The sequence below is a fragment of the Dermacentor silvarum genome, chromosome 2 (genome assembly GCF_013339745.2).
Source record: "Dermacentor silvarum isolate Dsil-2018 chromosome 2, BIME_Dsil_1.4, whole genome shotgun sequence".
Lineage (NCBI taxonomy): Eukaryota > Metazoa > Arthropoda > Arachnida > Ixodida > Ixodidae > Dermacentor > Dermacentor silvarum.
Genome location: NC_051155.1, coordinates 172,355,380 through 172,377,385, shown reverse-complemented (window position 1 = coordinate 172,377,385; position 22,006 = coordinate 172,355,380). Strand labels below are relative to the sequence as shown.

General features: G+C 44.9%; 1 protein-coding gene across 1 annotated transcript; it reads left to right on the top strand.

Moving 5' to 3' along the window:
- Nucleotides 1-1,156: 1,156 nt before the first annotated feature.
- On the top strand, nt 1,157-21,602 carry LOC119440554 (uncharacterized). The gene is made up of 8 exons (XM_037705453.2): nt 1,157-1,622; nt 7,346-7,474; nt 7,819-7,908; nt 18,169-18,241; nt 18,939-19,004; nt 19,679-19,711; nt 19,801-19,860; nt 19,952-21,602. Exons 1-8 carry the CDS (start codon nt 1,393-1,395, stop codon nt 21,224-21,226), a joined length of 1,956 nt encoding a protein of 651 aa, XP_037561381.1. The 5' UTR covers nt 1,157-1,392; the 3' UTR covers nt 21,227-21,602.
- Nucleotides 21,603-22,006: the final 404 nt, after the last annotated feature.

Genomic DNA, 22,006 nt, shown 5'->3' with positions numbered 1-22,006 from the left:
TATATATATATATATATATATATGATGGTTTTGCCTGCTATGAATATTATTTCTACGAATGAGAGTTTTGTTTCAAGTATTCACTAATAAGTGTGTTTGTTACTGCAAACACGTGCGCTTATTCCGGTCGGGAGTTCTCACTTTTTCAATTATTGCATTTCGAATATTTGTTATTTTTCCCCCTGCATATATATATCGTAAATAAATATGTCTATGTACCTTTTGATTTAATTACCTAGAAATACATTGGTCATTCTTCGCGCCACGCAGTTAATAAACCTGGTTTATTTCACTCTAATATTGTTTTCTTCGATCATTGTCCCTGATCAATATCCGCCAACAAGAAGCGCGGGTAAAATGACACGATATCAATAATAAAATTTTCTTACGTAACCTTCATGGTGCGGACTCCGGACATACCAGTTACTTTTAGAGGACAGTGGTAAAACAGCAGTTCACCTGGCTAAAACTACATTTGGAACTGGCCGTCAAGAGTCATGGGCGCACCGAAGCAACTAAACCATTAAAAAAATGTACTGCACAGAGGTTCTGCGAGAAAAATTGGGCGTCCGCCAGCGTCCGCGTAGCGAACGCGCGCTCGCTAGCAGACGACGCGCTTGACAACGACAGCAAAAATGAAGACGTCGCGTTGTATAATCTCTGCCTAAGATATATATGTTTGGCAAAATGGTGTAAACATAAAGTTACAGTTGAAATAAAGCGCTATTTTAAGAGCGTTCTATGCGCAATCGGCCTCGGCGCCCGCTGCGAAAGTACGTTGAATATGCCGCGGAGCGCGTCTCCGCCCCAATTCAGTTCGCTCGCAGCGCCCTCGCACTATTTTTCCACACGCGGCGCCTCAGCGGCAGAGCGCCGTTCGGCCCACTCGACCATTGTCTAGTACACTCTACTAGCTTCAAACAACAAAGAGCTTCACATATTTTCTTTGGCAATTTTTTGCTTGAAAGTTCTGTATTTTCCCAGTGCCGATTTCGTCTGAATCCCTGTTTTCCATAGACCCCTCTCTGTTTCTTTAACCTTTTTCTTAGCCGCTGTTCGCACCCCTCCTGCTGTCCAAATCTTTGATTGACAATTTTGATGACAGGCATAGAGTTTCTAAATAGTAATATGAAACTCTATGATGACAGGGCTGACGCACTGGAGCAACGCCTGGCTGGAGCAGGAGGCGCTGACTGAAGTTTTGAAAGACGGTGGCGCCGCCTGGTGGCGGGTAACGAAGTTGGCCGGGTAGTTCAAGATGGACGGCGTCCTTTGAGTGACAGAGGTCTTGCTCACTTTGTGCGTTGTGTGGAATTTGGTGAGCTTTTTCAGACTCGAAAAGTGCTTGAAACGTATGCACGACCTTGTGCGCTACCGCCTGCATCGTCGGACATGGAAAACGAGCGCTCTGTGCTTCGACAAACCGCGTCGAAAGCAGGGAGACCTGACGATTGCGGTGAGCAGCGCGCGGTCCCGAAGCGCGGTGGCCGCCGTTATTGTTGCGTCGTAAATTGTCATGAACGTGAGGGTCGTAATCCTGATGTGCGGTTCTATCGGTTCCCCGGAAAGCCGTACGAAGCGGAGCGACGGGAGCGCTGGATACGTGCTGTTCGACGCATGAAGTAAGTAAGCAAGAGAAACGCTGTCTGCTACATGTAGGGTATTTATCAATACCTTTCTTGCACGTCTTCTAGTCCTGACGGCACGCCTTGGCTGCCGACGCCGCACCTTGCGTTGCAAAAAAAATGAGAAAAAAAAATGGAAGTAAAAAAAGTAAGCAAAAAAAAAAAAAAAAAAAAACTTGGAGGACGCTTAAGCTTCGCTTTCAAGAGTGGAACACAGAATAAAGAACAAAGAACGCGATAGCATTCAAAGATCCCTAACTGCTTCTCACGCTTCCTGACAACTGCAGCTTAAACAACCGTAATGGTTACCGGGAAACACGGGCGGCGAACGCTATGCACGAAGGCGAGCTTTCTGGTCGAAACGCGATCTCTTGATCTGAAGTGAAGGCGCGAAAACGACGACGGACGAAGAGAGAGCGCACAAGTGAAGGCGCGAAAACGACGACGGACGAAGAGAGAGCACACACACACAAGGCGCCCTGTGTGTGTGTGCTCTCTCTTCGTCCGTCGTCGTTTTCGCGCCTTCACTTCAGATCATGCTTAACCAACACGCCCAACTATCCATCCTAAAGCGATCTCTTGGGTGGGGTATAAACTTCTTTTAAAGGCACCAGGCAAGGTTAACAATGGGCACCGTCAAGGCCAGCGAATACCAGCCAAAGTAGTTTCGGAGCGAGCAGCCAACACGGGGCAGATAGCGAAACCACGGCTGTCAGCATTTACGAACTGCCATCGCGCACATGCACAATTTGAAGAATATTGTGGAGGCTGAAAATTACGCGCAACTGCCGTGCATGCTGAAAGTGCTTGCACGATTGACTGTGCTGTTGAAACTGGGGACTTTGAAAACCGGGAAATTGGAAAAGCCAATTGACTTTTCCAATTTTTCTAAAACAGCCAGTCAGCGCGCGCCTGAAGGTGAAATTGTCGCTGGGGCGAAATATCGCCAAAGTGGAACGTTTCAGAATACGTCCTGTTGCGTCTCGAGGTGGCGTTTGGGCAAGGAATCCACCAAGCCCATCGATGAATACATCTGGTAGTAGGAAATGAAGGAAAAGGTTTAATGTACATTATTTACACTGGCCCATGGTATGGAAGCCCACTCCATCAGCATATTCAATGTTTGAGGTCATATCAGGTCATGTCAGCACCACCCCCACTGCACCACATGTCTCCGCTTTTAATCCCGCCGTCTTCCTTTGGATACAGGACGGGGGAATCTTGATGACAGTAGCTTGGCCAATCGCTATCGTTGGCTCGGTCGCAACATCCCTCCCAGGTTGACGCACCGTTTCGCCGGGCCTGCCTCCAATGTCGCACCTCCGCCCCTGCATTCTTGAGTATGTGTGATGTCCCTCTGGTCAAGATCAGGATTAGTAGTAATCTTAATGGTAATTACCGTTTCCATGGATGGTGGTGGTTGTTGATGACTCGACCTGAGCTCCTTTGTTCGCGCGTCACAGTCTATGAAACGCCCGATTGCTGTTGCTACGCGTGCTGATTAATGGACCACCTCGTTGAAAACGTGTAAGGTATGCACCTGTCCACGTTGAAATCTAAGTCCCCTGCATAGACCCACGGCGGCCCGAATGCGCGAATTCAGGCCGCCGACGTCCACGGCCAGCAGTCGTCGATGGACCTTTCATGATTCCGTTTAGTCGTTTATTGCAGATAATTTTGCGTTTCTTAAGAGTAATCTCTACGTCCATTCATTGTCGCTAATCGCATGAACATGCGTCATAGAACTTACCTCTATTCCAATGTCGTATGACATTTGCTGAACTTGTGAGTGGCAGCGCGCCGAAATAGCCCTTGCAATCTCCTGCACGTCATAAACGTACTGGGCGTTCAATAGTTTCCTGCCTTTCGAAGAGTGCTTGACCTGAAGAATTCTTGCACGCCTGGGAATAGGTGTAACTGGGATAAAGAACACCGCAGGAATAGGTGTAACAAGTCTCTTTACAATGCTGACATTCATGGCACAATCGAACGGAGTTTTGTATGAGCGGCGATGTGCGCACATTGCACTATGGAATTTTCTTTGTATACTTTTGACAGTCTATGAAACTACCTCGATCAGGCTGGGAGGGGCTGGCTTAAGTATGCCATTGCTATTCACAGAGCTGTTTGTGTTCTCTTTGTAAATGGGCATGGGCTGCTTTCATATTTTGCAATGTATTAGTTTTCACCAGTGGGGTGAGGTCTGATATGGGCTTTGCATCTAGCCTCTCGCGTCTTAAAAAATTATTGTGTTGAGCATTTTCCCGCTTTTGTCAGTTTTCTGCGCAACAAATGAGACATCCTCTCATTCAGGAACCCGCCGAGAAAAATGTGTTGTGGCTCAGCATAAATTTCACCATATGACAAAGCATCTTATCGCACCATAAATACCCGCATTTTTTACCCAAAATATTCCTTATGTAGGCGTGAATATATACAACCTTTGTCCGTAAAGTTTCGAGACTGATTTATTTTCTTCTCTAGAAATGATTCCCCAAAACAAATGTTGGTGCGTATGTGTAGCGCCATCTTTTCGGGCTAACCTGAGCTATTTATGTTAATTGCTGTGGCAGCCGCTAGATGGCACTACATGTAGAAAATGCATGTACATGTACAGAATGGGTTCAGGCCAGGCAGACGCTTAGAAGACAATATGTTTGTACTAACTCAGTCATAGAGATTTCAGTAGCTCAGAAAAGACCTTTATGGATAGCATTTCTAGATATTAGAGGAGCTTATGACAACGTAGACAGGGAATTGTGAGATATTCTTCAATACGAAGGCATAGATGACGATTTCGTAGAGCTGCTGAGGGAGATATATAGAGACAACCAAGTAAAAGTGGTATGGGAAGGTAGAAAAGGAAATGAAATGGTGGGAATTCACCAATGGGGGGATTGAAGCAAGGATGCCCTCTGTCACCATTGTTGTTCACGCTTTACGTCAAGGGTATAGAAAGACGACTGGAAAACAGCGAATTATGTTTTGATTTATCCTACATGCGTATTGGACAAATGGTGCAACAGAAGGTCTCTGGACTGATGTACGCAGACGACATTGTGCTACTTGTGGACAACAAAAAAGATTTACAGATACTTGCGAATATCTGTGGGAATGCAGCGACAAATCTAGGCCTTAAGTTTAGCACAGAGAGATCAGGAATTATGATCTTTAATGAACACACGAGTAACTTCATGGTGTCAATTCAACAGCAAGTAATACCCATAGTGAAGCAATATAAGTACCTCGGCGTACACATAAACGAAGGAGAGAATTACTCAAGCAACCACCAAGATAATCTGAAAATAAAGGGGAAGCGGAATGGGGGGGGGGCAGCAATGTCGAAACACAGAGCACTGTGGGGCCACAATAAGTATGAGGTGGTGCGTGGAATCTGGAAAGGAGTAATGGTGCCAGCGCTAACATTCGCAAATGCCATTATATGCTAAAAATCGGATATATTGGCGGGTTTGGAAGTTAACCAAAGATCAGTAGGCCGGTTGGCTTTGGGAGCCTACGGTAATACCACAAATGAGGCAGTGCAGGGTGACATGGGTTGGGCATCTTTTGAAGTCAGAGAAGCACAGAGCAAAATTAGTTTTGAAGAAAGGCTCAGGAACATGGATGAAAATAAATGGGCGGCTAAAGTGCACAAGTATCTCTACATGAAAAACGTAGACACAGAATGGAGGAAGAGGTCAAGGAAGTTGACAACCAAGTACAGGACAATCGAAACGGTAAATAGACAACCAGGAGTCATCAGAAAGAAAGTGAGAGAAATAGAGACCGTGAATTGGATGCAAAGAATGGAAACAAAAAGGACAATGGAGATTTACAAGAATGAGAAGAAAGAAATTAGAAGGGAAAATCTGTACGATCACACAAAGGGCAGTGCCTTGCTATTTGAGGCTCGAGCCGGTTGCCTAAGGATGAAAACATATCGGAACAAATATTCGGAACTAGTTGAGACATGTGTATGCTGCAGTAAAGATCCAGAAACCACTCAGCACATCCTGATGGAATGCGACGGGATCCACCCAGCGAGAACTGTAGCGAGAACGTGCAACTCCCAGAAGTGCTTGGGTTTAAAGTGGAAGGAAACAAACAGATCAGCTGTAGAGATCAGCAAGAGACGATTAGAGTACTGGTGGAAAAAAAGCAGGGAAAAGATGGATACGGACCTGATCTCTTAAAATCATAGGCAGCGGTACAAGGTAAATTTTTGAAAAAGAAAAATAATAATGAGAGGTATACAAAAATGCTAGATAAAGAACATGTATAGTATACCTGATTAAATCAAGCAGGCTAGGTGACTATTTGTCGCTGCCCCGTTTCAAAGGGGATGCCAATAAATCATCATCATCAGCAGCAGCGTTGTCACTAGTCATCTGCGCATTCTACTGTGAGTGAATGGGGAGAGATGGACGTCCACCTCGAACAGCGTGTAAACATAAAATTCTGTGTGAGGCTTAGCAAGACAGCCACACAGACGTATGAGCTCTTTCGTGACGCTTACGGCAACGAGACATTATCTCGGGCGCGAGTTTTTGAGTGGTACAAGAGGTTCGTTTCGGGGAGAACGTCGGTGGAAGATGACACAGGTAGGGGCGCCCTGCAGCCTCACGGAATGAAAACAACGTGGCTCGGATCAGGGAGATCGTACAGCAAGAGACCGCACCATTACAGTCCGCATGCTATTAGTAAGACAACATGCCACCAAATTTTGCGTGAGAACTTGGGGAAACGAAAGCTGAATGCCAGACTTGTGCCGCACTCCCTCACACAGGACCAGAAGGACACGCAGGCATCAGTGAGCGCCGATTTGCTCTCCGAGGCAGAGAAGCATGCTGCATTTGTCGACAGCATCATTGCTGAAGACGAAACATGGTGTTTTCAATATGATCCTCAAACAAAGAGGCAGAGCGCCGAATAGCGGTCCGCAAGCTCTCCGGCGTCGAGAAAGGTGCGGTGGCAGAAGACCAAAACAAAGACGATGCTGGTAGTTTTTTTCGATGCCAGAGGTGTCGTACACCACGAGCTCGTCCCACAAGGGCAGACGGTGTAATCAAGAGTTGTATATCCGCGTGCTCCAACACATGCGTGATGCACTGCAACGCTGTCGCCCCGACTTATGGGCATCTGGACAATGGAGCCTTCTCCACTATAACGCAAGGCCGTACATTGCTCTCAGCGTGACAAAATTTCTCGCCAAGCACAGTGGCGCTTTTTGGCCATACCTGGCCCTTGCGCCATTAAACAACATTCATTCATTCGCCAAGCACAGCATTACTGTACTTCCCCATCCGTCATACTCGCCTGACCTCTCCCCATGCGATTTTTTCCTGTTTCCTCATGTAAAGAGAGCCCTAAAAGGTCGCTGGATGGGGAGCGTGGAGGCCATTCAAGACGCCACGACAAAGGAGCTGACAGCCCTGCGAAAAGAAGCAGGGCTGTCAGCCCAACTGTTTCCAAGACCTCAAGAAGCGTTGGAAGCTGTGTGTAGACTGCAAGGGAGACTGTTTTGAAGGGGTGCTGCACAAATGATTTCAATGTTACACACATTTTTTTAATGGACTCAGTCTCGGAACTTTACGGACAAAGGTTGTTCTTTTATATATAATTTGTACCCATGTGCGTTCTACATTTGGTTGTAATTTTTAAAGAAATGCCTTCCTTCACAACTTTCAGCCGTGTGAATGTTATTGTGATTTCTATTCCAGGGGTGATGACTGGGAGCCAAATCATAACTCACGCATTTGCAGTCACCATTTTCTTGGAAATCAAAAGTCGGACAACCCCAGGAACCAAAACTACAATCCATCAATCTTTCCACAGCAACAGAAGCAAAGGTACAGGGCACATGCAAATGATTTTGAAGTCCTTCATGCGACAAATGCACCTACAAGTAGATCTGGGGCGCAATCTTGTATGCGTTCCAAAATGGAACGGAGGCAGTCCGTTCCATTTTGGAACGCGTACAAGATTGCGCCCCTGTTATTCTTGCAATTACTGTTGTCGCATATACCAAATATACCAATATTGTGTTGATTTAAAAAAAATACCAGTACAAAGGATTGCTTTTTGAAACAGCATAAATCATGTTTTGGAAACAACCCAGTTGAAACCATTTAGCTTTTTTTGACTTTTTGGTAGACAAGGTAAGCCATTTACTCCACCTTGCATCTCGCCGCAGGGTTCCCTGTCACAAGCCAGAACTTGTTTCACAGCCACAGTTGCAAAGGAAAAGGACACGCGCTCCTGAATTCCGAGGACACCGTAGGCCGTATGTACTCCCAAACAGATTACTTGTTCTCTGTGCACCACCCACTATAATGACATAATGCATAAGTACTCGATTCTCTTCTGTTCAGAATGTTCTGTGTGTCCATTTGGTTTTTATCATTTGTTCATTTTTCAAGCATTGTCATGTTTAGGTGCATTGCCTTATCAAGGCAATAACCGTGTAAGACGCTGTGTACACAATTGTGTATGCCAAGACAGTTTGTCAACAGCAATAGCATTGATGAAAGTAACAATACTTAAAATGTGTTGCATACATCTTGAAACTTCTGATTGGGATTGTGTTGCAAGCTTGAATAATGGGTTCAAAATTATTTAGAAAAAGGAGTGGGAAGGTAGATGGTTGTGTGTGCTTGCTCGGTGCAAATATGTCGTTGTATGTAGTGGGATGTACTCCTTTCATTGTTTTCACAGTGTGTTGCATCAGGCATAATTTTCAAGTGCGTGTATGGGTGCTTTTCAAGCCTCTTAGACATGAAATAGTTCGTGTTCTCATATGTAATGTTCCTGTAGTGAGTTTTCGCATGGACTGCATGTTCTGTAAACTTGACAAAACTCACTAAAGAATTGAAGGTTCATAATCCATTCTGCAGCTGTATCATTTTTATGATTCTGAATGTGCAAGAAATGCAGTGAAAGTAAGTTTTCAGTCGGCAGAATTCATTGGCTTCTGAAAGGGTTAAACACATAGATTTGTGAACATAAGGAGGAGGAATAAACTTTATTTAGAGAAATGAGCAGACGGTAAAATCGTCCGAGGTGGGCGGCGTCCCTAGTCCAGGATGCCTTGGGCCTGAGCAAGAGCAGGGCCAAGCAGTGGAAGCTTGGCCCTGCTCACGAGGCGATGCTGGTCTTAAGGGCTCGGGCTTGTCAGCTGGGCCTCCCACTGCTCGACGGTTGGTCCGGTGATGGGTGGTATCCTGGGTTTTGTCGACATTCCCATACCATGTGGTAGAAGGTATTGGGCGCAGAGCAGATGGTGCATTTGTGAGTATAGCTCGTAAGATACATGGTGTGCAGAAGGGTGCGGTGCGGGAGTGTGCCGGTCTGTAGTTTGCGAAAGATCACCGCCTCTTCTCTTGTCAGCTTGGGATGCGGGGGTGGGTAGATCCTCCTACCTAGTCTGTAATGACTCAGGATATCGGCGTATCCTACGGCGTTCGGGATATCGGCGTATCAATGCTATTATGTTGGTCTACCGGTGCTCGTGAACCCGGTGGGATAGCCCGGAGAATGTGATCTCGGGCAGTGGCGTTAGCCGCTACATTACCCGTCAGGGACTTGTGTCCCGGGGCCCAGACGATGTACAGTTCTTGAAAATTGTCTAGTTTTTCTAAGATGCTCAGGGCTTGAGCAGAAAGAACACGGAATTTAGAGTTCATTGTTATTTTGGATGTGCCCATAGTTTCAATATAGCACCACAAGACCCTCTGAGTATATTTAGAGTGATTGCAATCACCTATGCAATTCTATAATGTGTTTAATTTTATTAATAACTGATTATAAATGTTTAGCAAGTTTAATACTGAGAACTGTTTATGTGGAAGGAGGTCAAATAACAAAGTTCTCTACGGCAGTTTCTGTCGCAACCTGTAACAATGGGCAAAAATTCAATAGGTACTTAGTTATCCTTGCGTGTATAGACATGCCACAACGCAATGTCATGGGTTCGACTCCCACCAATTGTCGAGGGTTTGACTCCCAACAAAGGTTGTGTGTTTGAGCACCTTCATTATCTCTACCTTAATTTCCTGTGCCTTCATTAACACCTAAGTTTGTGGGTTTGACTCCTGCCAAAGGTTGTGGGTTCAAGTGCCTTAATTAACTCTATCTTAATTAATTATGCCTTAATTAATTTTACCTTAACACCAAAGGTTGTGGGTTTGACTCCCAGCAAAGGTCGAGGGTTCATAGCCTTAATTAAAACCAAAGGTCGAGGTTTTGGCTCACACCAAAGGTCGAGGGTTCGTAGCCTTTTTGTAGCATTGTTTGGTCACGTCGCCAATGCCAGATTTTCCACCTCATGAGTCATTTAATGCTTTCACATTAATAACAACACCACTTCAATACCAAGCAAGATTTTCTCAACCACTGCGCATGACAAAACCTAAGGGGCACTGGGAATAGCATAAAACAGCTAAATAAGGAGAATGAGAAATTTAGACATCTTCTGCCATTGCTTGATGGCATATTACTGTGGCGCATACCCTGGTCCCACTGCTTTTCTGATGCTCACGCACACTCACATTGGCAAGACTAGAAACCATCTGATACCATGTGACCTGAGGTTACCTCATCCTCAGCTTTACCCCTTGCCATAGGACAAAGAAAAAACTAAACTTTTCCCCACACCACCGGGATGCAGCAGTGTGCAATTCATAGCTGAATGCACTAATGACTACACTATTCTTCAGCTTTAGCGCCCGGTAATTTCTGCAAGGTTCTTGTGCCCCACATAGACTCTGAGAAGGGTGGCATCTGTGCATGTATTTTGGAGGCCACAACAGGCTATACTCATAGAGATTTATGCAATAATTACTAGAGTAAACTCTGGCACTAGCGTCTACGGGAACTACAATGGGGGCGGTTCAGCCAGCATGGGAATTGTGGCAAGTACCTGGATTTGCATTAACTTCGTCCATATGGCTTCAAACGGCTTTGTGACTTTGTAAACTCGTCAATTTCAACAAAGTACTGCACAATAAATAAGTAAATATTATTAAAACTGTCCGACGGCAGGATATGCACAGAAGCCCGATATTGTAACCATTACGCCACATATGCATGCATCGACAAGCAAGATAAAACGCCCTTATCAATTCATCGCCGGCAAGGCAGTGCCTTGAGATGCTTGGCACATTTCCATTTGGCCACCTCGAGAAGCTGAACCCTTGCAATTAGTAGCGATTGTGCGTTTTCGCAGCGTCTCCCGCACTTCAAAAAGCATAGATTGCGCTGACATTTACGACAATGAAGGCATATAAAGTGTAGTAAACAAAGCCACAAGAATTTCTGAATTCACATGCATGAAGATCAGACAAATCCATGTACTTCCCATCATTCCCATGGTGGCTGAACAATTCCAGCGTCAGAGTTCTCTCTAGTAATTATTGTAGGAAACTCTATGGCAGTACTGTAGCATTTGAGGATGACATTGTGTGCATCGCAAAAAAAAGTTGTTTTTGCGAAAACAGCGGTGTGCACTGTGGGAGCCTGCTGCTGTCACAGTAAATGAGTTCAGATAGGGAGGAATCACTAAATCTGCCCCCTTTCCATTTTATTGTTGTGGTTGGTTACATGGAGCAGAGTCTGAATATATTGCCAGTGGTAGGAGAGACATTTAACCTTCCCAGGTAGATTACTCAGAGGCAGACATTACTTGCACAACAAATTAAGTAGGTACAAATCAGTGAAGTAAGTAGCAAAGCTATACGAATACTTTCTTTAATTATTCACTTTAGGGCAAATGTTGCAATTGTAGGTACAAATGTTGGCAGTAAAGAAGCCATATCCATTTAGCAGAAATTAGATTAGCACCTTTAGTGCTAATCTAATTCCCAAAACATCAGTTGCATCTTGCAATGCACACTTGTTCGCTCTTACTCCTGCTCGACAGTGCATTGATGGTTTTCAAAGCAATGTTTGAAGCAGTTTCTAGTGAAAATGTCGCATAGGAAGGCCTGCACTTATATGCCATTTCACACATAAAAGGACACTAAAGACATTGAACCAATCTAAAATGTTGGATTGCCCTTTGAGAAACGTCGCAATATTTCTTTTATGCCATGAAATTACCTAGTTGCAGAGAAAGCTATAACTGATAGGATGACACAACTGTTCCTTAATTCAAATTTCCCATGATAGACAGTTGTGGGCATCTGTCAAGCCCCACTTACATAGGTATCAGAGCTGCACTAGTGATCTCAAGAGGCCACGTTTTTCTAGGCATTACTGTCTGCTGTGACTCGGAGGCCTGCACAGAGAGGATGCCGCGTTCCCATAAATAGCACTGACAGAATGGTGTGAAGCAGTTAACATCAGTAAGTAAGAAAATTCAGTGGTGAAATTTGCAAATTCGAACCTTCTTTCATGTTTAAATGAAGCTGTTGTTATTACTTCATTATTATTTGATTTACCAATTATAAACGGGCATGTTACGTCTGGACAGCTGGAACCATATATTTACAGTCACGGCACCACTCCTTTCCTGCATTTACATCATTATTTTTTAGGAATGGGCGAATAGTGGATTTGAGGTTCGAAGCGAATAGTGATTTGGTCGAATAATTTCGAATCGAATAGTTCGAATAGTATATATCACATAATACAGTAAAACCTAGTTAATTCGAATTTCTCGGGATTAGAAAAAAATATGTCCGAATTATCAGGGTATCCAGAAAACAATAAGCAAATGTTTACTACGTCAGCACGATTTTATTAGTGTAATGGATGAGCTAATCCTTTTGCTATTTTGCACAAAAGCAGTGCGGAAGCTGCAATTCTCATCATCTCGTGACTGATTGACTCTCGCTGCGGCGATCGAGGCCTCGCGACTTTCTTCGCAGCACGGCCGTGGCGCGCGCCATCATTTGCAACACGCTTTGCACTACCGCGCGCACATCCCGATTATTTTTGCTCCAGTAAGCTGACCGCCAACAGATCGCACGTCCATCGCGATGTAGCCGGTGCTCTTCATCCTCGACAGCTTTGCACCGAGTCAAACCGAAACAACTGTTTGTCGCAACCGCGGCCGTTATCGACGCGATTATAGAGAGGTTTAGCCTGTCCGGTAACCGGGAAAACGCGAGCGGATCGGGCGTTGGGGCGTTTTTGCCGGAACCTGGTGGCGCAGAAATCAGACAAAAACAGCCTATATTGCAGTAACCAAGTGTATTCTACTTCGCTGCTGGTGTAAATGTTCGACAGTGGCGTAATCGTGTTGCCGCCGAAAATTTACACCAGCAGAGAAGTAGAATACACATGGTTACTGCAATATTAGCTGTTTTTGTCTGTTTGAGCTCTGCGCGACCAGGTGGCAGCACCATACAGGCCGCTCACGTTTACGGTTCCGGCAAAACGCCCCAACGCCCGGTCCGCTCGCGTTTTCCCGGTTACCGGACAAGCTAAACCTCTCTTATGAACGGAGACCTTGCGTGGCACGTACACACTAGCGGCAAATTATGGCACGTACACACAAGCGGCAAAGCGCGCGCGGCGCGCCGCGAGAGCAGCCGCGAAACAGGTTTTTCTTGCCGCGGGAGGGATCGCTCCCGGCCCGATTTTTTTGCGGTCTGCCGCGTGCCGCGGATGAAGGAGACCAATGACAGCGGCCCGCTTCCGTGACGTGCCTGCGGGAAACTGGTGCCATGCGGACCCGCCCGACCGCTCGTTTCGTACTCGTGTCCGGCAGTGGCGCACCGACGGGGGGGGATTCGGGGGTTGTAACCCCCCCCCCCCCCTGAGGCCGACTTAACTCCCCCTTTTGTTTAACCCCTTTTCTTTCCTTACGCATTTGAGTACTGCAACTAAGATGTAAGACGCGCAATCGTCTGCACACTCGCAAAAAGCGCATTTTTTCGACAATTTCCCGTGAAGAAATCGAAATTAGTGCTGTTTAGATGGTATTGGCAAACTGTCAACCCCCCCCTGGCAGAGATCCTGGGTGCGCTACTGTCCGGTTTAGCCGGAAACTTGTTTCGCACTATCGTTTGCACACGTGAGCTCCCGGACGGAGCTGACGGATAGTTCGAGAAGGAGGGAGGAGTCTAGTCTGTCACGTGATTGCCGCAGCGGTGCGCCGCCGGTTGGTGATGGCCGCCCTGCCGCAGCTGCGTTTTGCCGCTAGTGTGTACGTGCCAAGGGTGCGGCTACGCTAGCGGCAAAAACGTGCGCGTCATGCCGGGAGCGCCAACGCGTCATGCTGCGCGCGGCAAAAGCGGCAGGAATCGGGGGTTTTGCGGCGTGCCATGCGACTTGGGTTCGAGACCCATTTCTGCGGCAAGTGCCGCGTGCCGCGAAATGAATGGCCAATCAAGACCGTCGAGGCCAACGTTACTATATTACGGTGGTCGAGGCTGACGTCACGGAGCCATGGCACCGGGCCACCGCCGCTCCGCCCCGGCTTTCCAATTGACGATCGTCGTCTCTCGCGGTTCTATTGAGGGATTTCTGGACGCTGTCCGATCGCACCCTTTTCGCTCACGGTGATTCCGCGTTCCGAGAGCGCGCGAGATCATATCGCGCTGCTGCGCGGCGATACGCGATTGCCACGGTGGACTTCGCGGCAAGGCGCTGACGCGCGGCAACTTGCCGCTCGTGGCATGACGCGCGCGTTTTTGCCGCTAGCGTGGCCGTACCCGGCCGACGCACGCACCGAGTCAGAACGAAACTACCGTTCGCTGCAACAACTGCAGACGAAATCGAGGTCGCTATTTATGCGATCATGGATGGCCACTACGCAGCTTTCTAGGCACGCGGCCGACATGCGTATTGATTCAAAACGAAACTACCTTTTGCCGCAACCGCTGCGGAAGAAACCGCGGCAGCTATCGACGCGATGATGGATGGCGACTAGGAAATCCCGCGGCCAACGCGTTTTTATGGCAGCGGCTGACAAGATCATAGTTAGCTCGCGAAGTCCAGAGCGTCATCTTCTTCAAGTTATCTCAAAACGTCTGCTTCATCGCTCTGTCACAATATTGAGGATACAGGACATAGAATCTTTTTGTGGGGATCATTTCGAAATGCCCATTCAACTAGTGCAGCCAAAATGAAAGATCATCGAACATTGAGGACTGGATCAGCCTGTATGAACACGTCAGCCGCAATAACCGGTGGGACCCTACTGTCATGCTCGCCAACGTACTCTTTTATCTCGGTGGCACACCTCGGGTTTGGTTTTGGACACACGAAGATGAGCTCACCAGTTGGGATTCGCTCAAGCAAAAGCTCCGAAACTTGTTCGGCAACCCCTATGGTCACCAACTTGCCGTGCAGAAGGCGTTATCCGGCCGTGTGCAGACGTCAACAGAGCCCTATGTCACGTACATTCCGGACCTCTTGGCTTTGTGCCGCAAAGTTGACGCACACATGACTGAGCCGGACAAGGTTTCCCAGATCCTCAAAGACATTGCAGATGACGCCTTCAACTTACGCCTTCAACAATATAACAAAAGTAATAATAGAGTGAAACATAGGTAATATACAAAATAAGTCACAATTATTTCGGAGAAAACATTAGTACATATTAGGAGAAACATAAGGCAACTACAATGAAAAGCAAAACAGCAACAAACATCGAAAACACTGTAAAGGTCCCAAGATAATAATAATAATAAGATTAGTTGACAAGTCGTGAGCGAATTAAATCTTTAAACTTTGTCAAGTCAGGTTCAGTGGCAATGACTGATGGTAAGGCGTTCCACTCAGTTATTGTGCGCGGTAAGAATGAATATGCATAATGGGATGACTGGCAGTTAATGCGTTTGACTTTGTATGGATGGTCACGACGTGGAAAGATAACTGGTGGTGACTGAAAGAAATCATCATGAAGTGATGGATGGTGATAAAGCTTATGGAAAACTGATAGGTGAGAAATTTTACGGCGAAGTGCTAAGGTGTCCAACTCAGCTTTATTCTTTAATGAGGTGACGCTGGTGTAACGTGAATAATCTGAAAAAATGAATCGCGCAGCACGGTTTTGCAAGGCTTCGATGTTACTGATGATATAAGTTTGTTCGGGATCCCAAATGGTAGATGCGTATTCTAATTTAGGACGGATTAGTGTTGTGTACGCTAGTTTTTTAACATGCATTGGGGCTTCTTTTAAGTTATGTTTAATAAGTCCGAGAGTACGGTTAGAAGAGGCAAGGCTAAGATTAATATGATTATTCCATGATAAGTTTGGCTGAAGATTGATGCCAAGGTACTTGTAAGTTGTGGCGAGTTCTACAGTGTTGTTATCAAGGGAGTAGGTGGTTGGAATTTGTTGCCTATTGGTGAAAGACAAGAGTTTAGTTTTGGAAATATTTAATGGCATTAACCAATTAGAACATCATGCACTTATTGCCTCCAGGTCAGTTTGTAGTAAGTGATTATCAGTGTTACTTGTTACACATCGATAAAGTACACAATCATCTGCAAATAGTCTGATTTTGGATAACTCGCAACTGGGTAAATCATTAATATAGATTAGAAAGAGTAAAGGTCCAAGTACGCTGCCTTGTGGAACTCCAGACGTAACATCAGCATAAGATGAGTTAGAATTGTTAACTGATGTAAACTGAATTCTAGATGAGAGAAAATCGGTGATCCATGCAATTATAGTAGGGTGAATGTTAAGCTGTGAAAGTTTAAGTAACAACCTATGGTGTGGAACACGATCAAATGCCTTGGAAAAATCTAAAAATATTGCGTCAACTTGAAACCCAGCGTCTATCAGTGCGTGTTTGTCGTTAATAAATCCGGCTAGTTGGGTTTCGCATGAGTAGCCCTTGCGAAAACCATGCTGATACTTGAAAATAATGTTATGGTCTTCAAGCAAGTTGATGACTTGAGTGTGTATTATATGTTCAAGTAATTTACAAATAGTACTGGTTAAGGAAATGGGACGATAATTGAGCGGACAAGCACGATCACCTGATTTGAAAATGGGTATTATTTTAGCAATGCGCCAGTCATTGGGAATACATCCAGTTGATAGTGACTGGGAAAATAGAGCGGTTAACATAGAATAAATACTATGCGATGTATTCTTTAAAAATTTATTATTGAAGCCTAGATGGTCGGCGCTAGATGACGTTTTATGATTGCTTAGTAGAGCTAAAACACCAGACTCACTGATGACTACCTCGCGCATTGTGATTCCTACTAATGCCTTTAAAGTTGGCAATGAGTTAACGTTTTCATGAGTGAAAATTGTTACAAACGTATCATTAAGAAGTTGAGCACAATCTGAATCGGGGATAGGAACTCCATGAGAATCAGTAAGACTGATGTCAGCGCGAGTTACAGGATTCACAACACGCCAAAAGCAACAAGTATTATGTTTTAGCATGGATGGTAAATCATGAGAAAAAAAGTTATGGCGAGTAGATTTTAGCAATGCCTTATAAGCCTTTTCGCACGCTTTGTGTTTGTCATGGGCACTCGCGAGACCAGTCAGTTTTGCCTGCCTGTACAGTCTCTTCTTTTTGTTATTAAGCCGCCGAAGCTTGTTGGTAAACCAAGGAGAACTGTTTTTGGAGGAAATGGCTAACATAGGAATGAACGTGTCAATGAGAGAACTGAGGTTGGCTTTAAAGAGGGCCCAGTTCTCTTCAATGGAGCGTGAATAAAAATCATGCAGAAATTCATCTGAAAATGTGGTTAATTCATTGTTAATTGCGTCGAAATTGGCTTTACCGTAACATCTTATTTTCTTTTTGGTAATTGTTCTTTTGCTCACGCAAAAGTTAATGCATCCAGTTATAACATCATGATCTGCGATGCCTTCTTCATGAGTTATGTCGGAAATTATATCAGGATTGTTAGTTAAAACTAGGTCTAGTATTCTGACAGAAGTTTCAGTGGATCGTGTTGGCTGACTAATAAATTGGGTTAATGAAAAGTCAAGACAAGTGCTCAGAAAAGAATGTGCGGCCGCATCCGTGGCTGATACGGAGAGTGACGACCAATTGATATTTGGAAAATTGAAATCACCAAATATGATAATTACCGACCTCTGAAAAAGTGAGAACACCTCGCTCAGCACCCGATGATACCCATCGGAAAACGCGCCAGAATTAACTTCACTTTTTTTTCCATTTCCCAGCAGGCAGTAAGTGTTCTGGAAATACACATCATTTCAACCAGCTGTGGCTAAATACCAGTGATGTCCAGTTCTCACCAATTTCAGGCTTTCTTAACTGGCTAATATTCATGACTATTTGGCACATAAAACTGGAAAGTTGACGATAGAAGCATGAATCGTAATTAAGACTGCTGAGACATAGCTGTATCATTTTTAACACACAATAATGGCAAAATTATGTGCTGAATTACTCAAGCATGTGTCTGGGTGTAACCAATCATAATGCCCAAATAGATAAAAAGTACTGCACTGCACTTGAACATTCATGTGTATAGGTTGATTTCACAGTATTATTGATGCAATGTTTAATGAAGGACTTTATTTTAGTGCAGCATTTCTGTATTGTGCATGCACTACTGCATTGGCCTCACCTTTTTTTTGCATTGACATCAGGTTGAAGAAAAGGAGGGCATGTGCCTTTGAGCTGCAGCATACCAGCACGAACAACTGCGGAGATTACGACCAGGTACCAGCTTCAACATTTATATGAGCACCGATAAGTAACAAAACAATTCAGTCTAACTTCATAATAATGAATTTGCATCCATTACAAAAATACATTCATTATATACAGTATTTGTTGCAAGCTTCGTTCTTCACCTGCCGAAGATATTGATAAAAAAGCATTTTATATTTGCTTCATTATATTAGATAATTTGTTATATTAGTGTTTGCGATGTAGAGGTTCGGCACAAGCACAGGTTACAGTAAGAGAGGGAAATAGATATTATATACATTATCAAAAACCATATTGTAGCCAGATAAAGATGAAAACGAAGCAGGCAAGACATTGCTAACTAAACCAGTAATAGTAGCCTGTAACGGTCAACGAAAATAAGTGAAATGTGCGGGTAAGCAAAAAATCGTACGAGATAACTAGAAACCTTTGTAAGCTGTGTGCATAGGAAAAGATGTCAGCATGAAATAGAAAAGGCAAGACATCATCAAAAGTAGCTGGCACAAAGTACAGAAAAAAAAATGTACCGAATAAATAAATGAATGGGCTTACATGGAGCTTTCGGGTGAATAAGGACGTGGAACTTAGTGATGTCAGTCTGGGTGGCAATTTGTGATTGCACCTGGTTTCACTGGTTTATTGTCATTTATCCTTTACATTTTTGAAGCCTCATTCACCAAAAGCTTCTACTTCTTGCCTCCTGCAGCCAACTGCTAGTCCAGGGTCTCCTACAATTGAATTTGATGGCAAAAATCAAGTGGAAAGATGTGAGGTATGTAAATGCTTTTATGAATAATCATAACTCAGAAAATAAAACTTGACGTAATAGTTCAGCTGAAACCTGCTAGGTGGAGAGAAGTAGGATGTCAAACACTTGCCATGTCAGTCCCACGTCAAACACTTGCCTTTGCTTCGAGTTGTTCACAAATTCGACTTCGCCCTGCCATCTGCTAGCCGCCTGGTTAGCTCAGATGGTAGAGCGGCTGCCCCAGAAAGGCGGTGGTCTCGGGTTCGAGTCCCGGACCAGGACGAATTTTTCTTCAACTACGAGGCTTTCTTTCGAGGAACCCGTATGGGTTTCCTTTGTAGCAATTGCTACATTTGGGTGGATGTCTCATTTTTCCTTTAATTACTTCTCTCCACCTAGCGGGTTTCCTTTGAACTATTACATCAAACACTTGCCTTTGCTTCGAGTTGTTGACAAATTCGACTTCGCCCTGCCATCTGCTAGCCGCCTGGTTAGCTCATATGGTAGAACGGCTGCCCCGGAAAGGCAGTAGTCCCAGGTTTGAGTCCCAGACCAGGACGAATTTTTCTTCCACTGCGAGGCTTTCTTTTGAGGAACCCGTATGGGTTTCCTTTGTAGGAATTGCTACATTTGGGTGGATGTCTCATTTTCCCTTTAAAATAAAACTCGCATGTCACTGCTGTTTGCCTGTGTTTCAGGTTGGAACAATGACATCACTTGAAGTTCACGAGGTACTTATATTTATGTTTCACTTGTTGACATCTAGTTGCAACGAAAAGGTTGTGCAGATTTTCAAAATAATTTATTGAATGGATTTCAGGTTGGCACCTTGATGCCATTCAAAGATTGTGGCGAGCGTCGTAGAGTGAAAAGACGGCACGTACGTAAATTCCTGTACTACTTTGTATTGATTGTGTGCGGCGGGATTGAACAATGCTGTGACCTGTCATGGGTTATTGTTCTTGTTTCAGATTGGCACAATGACATTTTTGCAGCCGGGAGAGCTCCCTTGCCGGCCTTATGCATTCTTCTGTGTGTCAGATGGGAGAAATGCATCCACACAGACTTGGTGCAAATACATTTCAGTGCAATCTACTCAGACTCATACACCTTTTGCTACAGCACCACCACCGCCACCACGTGGTCGCTCACTGGTGGCAGTTAGTAATGCAGCGGTTGGACCAGACCACAAGTCAGTGTGCTTTGCCAGAGCACAGTCAACAGCCTCACATGGTTGCTCACTGGTGGGGGTCAGTAATGCAATGGTGAGGCCAGACCACAAGTCAGTGGGTTTTCCTGGAGCACAGTCAGCAGCAGCATCCTGTGATCGCCCACCGGTGACTGTTAGTAATGTGGCGGTGGGACCAGACCACAAGACAGTCTGCTTCGTTGGAGCACAGTCTATGCATCAAGATGACGAATCTATGCAAAGCCTCTGTGCGGTGACTGCAACCATGTTCGCACTTCTGGTGAGCATCATTCCCAGTGCGAGAACTTTCCATGGCATCTCCAAAGCTGACCGTCTCACCCTTTTTCTGATGAAGTTGAAAACTGGACTCACATATGGTTCATTGGCAGCACTGTTTGGTATTCACAGCACAACAGTAGCAAGGTGTTTTCACAGTGTTCTGAATGCACTGTTTGAAAAAACATGTTCATGGATAGAATGGAAGCAAAGCACTGATGTGCTCTCTAAGGCACCAGACTACATTAAGTTGCACTATCCAAACTGCAAGATCATTATTGACTGCACAGAGGCTCGGGTGGCACAGCCTGCACCAGTAGAGATACGGGACTTTTACACCTGTTCTAAAGGAACATTTTCAGCGAAGTTTTTGTTTGGAGTTGCCCCAAATGGAGCCTTGACATTTGTGAGGAGTGCGGAGGAGAGAGGTAGTTTATTAAATGAGTTCACAGCTGCTGCCTCCCCACTGGATCCCACAGATGTTCTCCCTCACAAACCCTCTGCAAAATCTGCCAACTTGTCACAGTCAAGTGAAATTCCGGTCACGCCTCCATCATCAAATGGAGAATGCTCAAACTCTGACAGAGTAGCTGCAGTCCATTCAGTGTACAGTGTTCGTATGCACGTGGACCGAATGATTCACAGGCTTAAGTTTTTTAACATTCTGAACCTGCCACTTTCATCTGATCTTCAAGATAAAATGGATCGAATTGTGCATGTCATTTGCATTCTGGCAAACCTACAGGGTAGCATTTTAAAAAGCAGTGATCATATCCTCTGAAAGTAGGATTTTCTTATTGTTTGTGGCACCTACAAAACAAAATTTATATTTATTTATTTTGTTACTCCTGACAGTCATTTTACAGCAGCTTGCTATGCCTTATGTCTCTCAGTGCTGTGTATCATATGAAAGCAACATATGAAATATCAAAGCTTTAACTTGTCACGGTTGAATGATCTCAATGATATCGTTTTCACCTGTGTTCAATGTGACATTGTACAATAAACGTGCAGTGCTCATCCACAGTGTAATATCTATAGCCATCCTTGAATCTTTAATTGTTCCATGCTAAATTTTACCGAAAGGAGTATTAAGCAAGAATGTCTTGCATAAAAGTGACCAAGCCCAGAACAGATATAATAAAGGCTCATGCACTGTTGTTACTGAGTATGACCAATATGACACCTGCAGAAATACTAGCTATCAAAAAGCATTGCCAGATCCATAGGCGCCAACTACAAGGGGGGCTCCGGTGCTCGCGCCCCCTCCGGAGTTTTCCCGGGGTTGCAGGGCCCCCCCGACGATCTCTAGCCTCCCCCCCCCTCCCTCCCCGACAGTGTCATTGCCGGCAGTAGTGCACCCAGGATCTCTGCCAAGGGGGGGGTGTTGCAGTTTTTTTGGGGAGGGGGAAGCAAGCACTTCGCATAACATGCAATTTCCTTGATTTAGCCAGAGGAATTCAACAGCAAATAAAATGCCTAATAATTATAATAATTTAATGACACCAAGGATGTCGACGATGTTTATTTGTTCAGCGTTTTACTCGAAGTAATTAAAGAG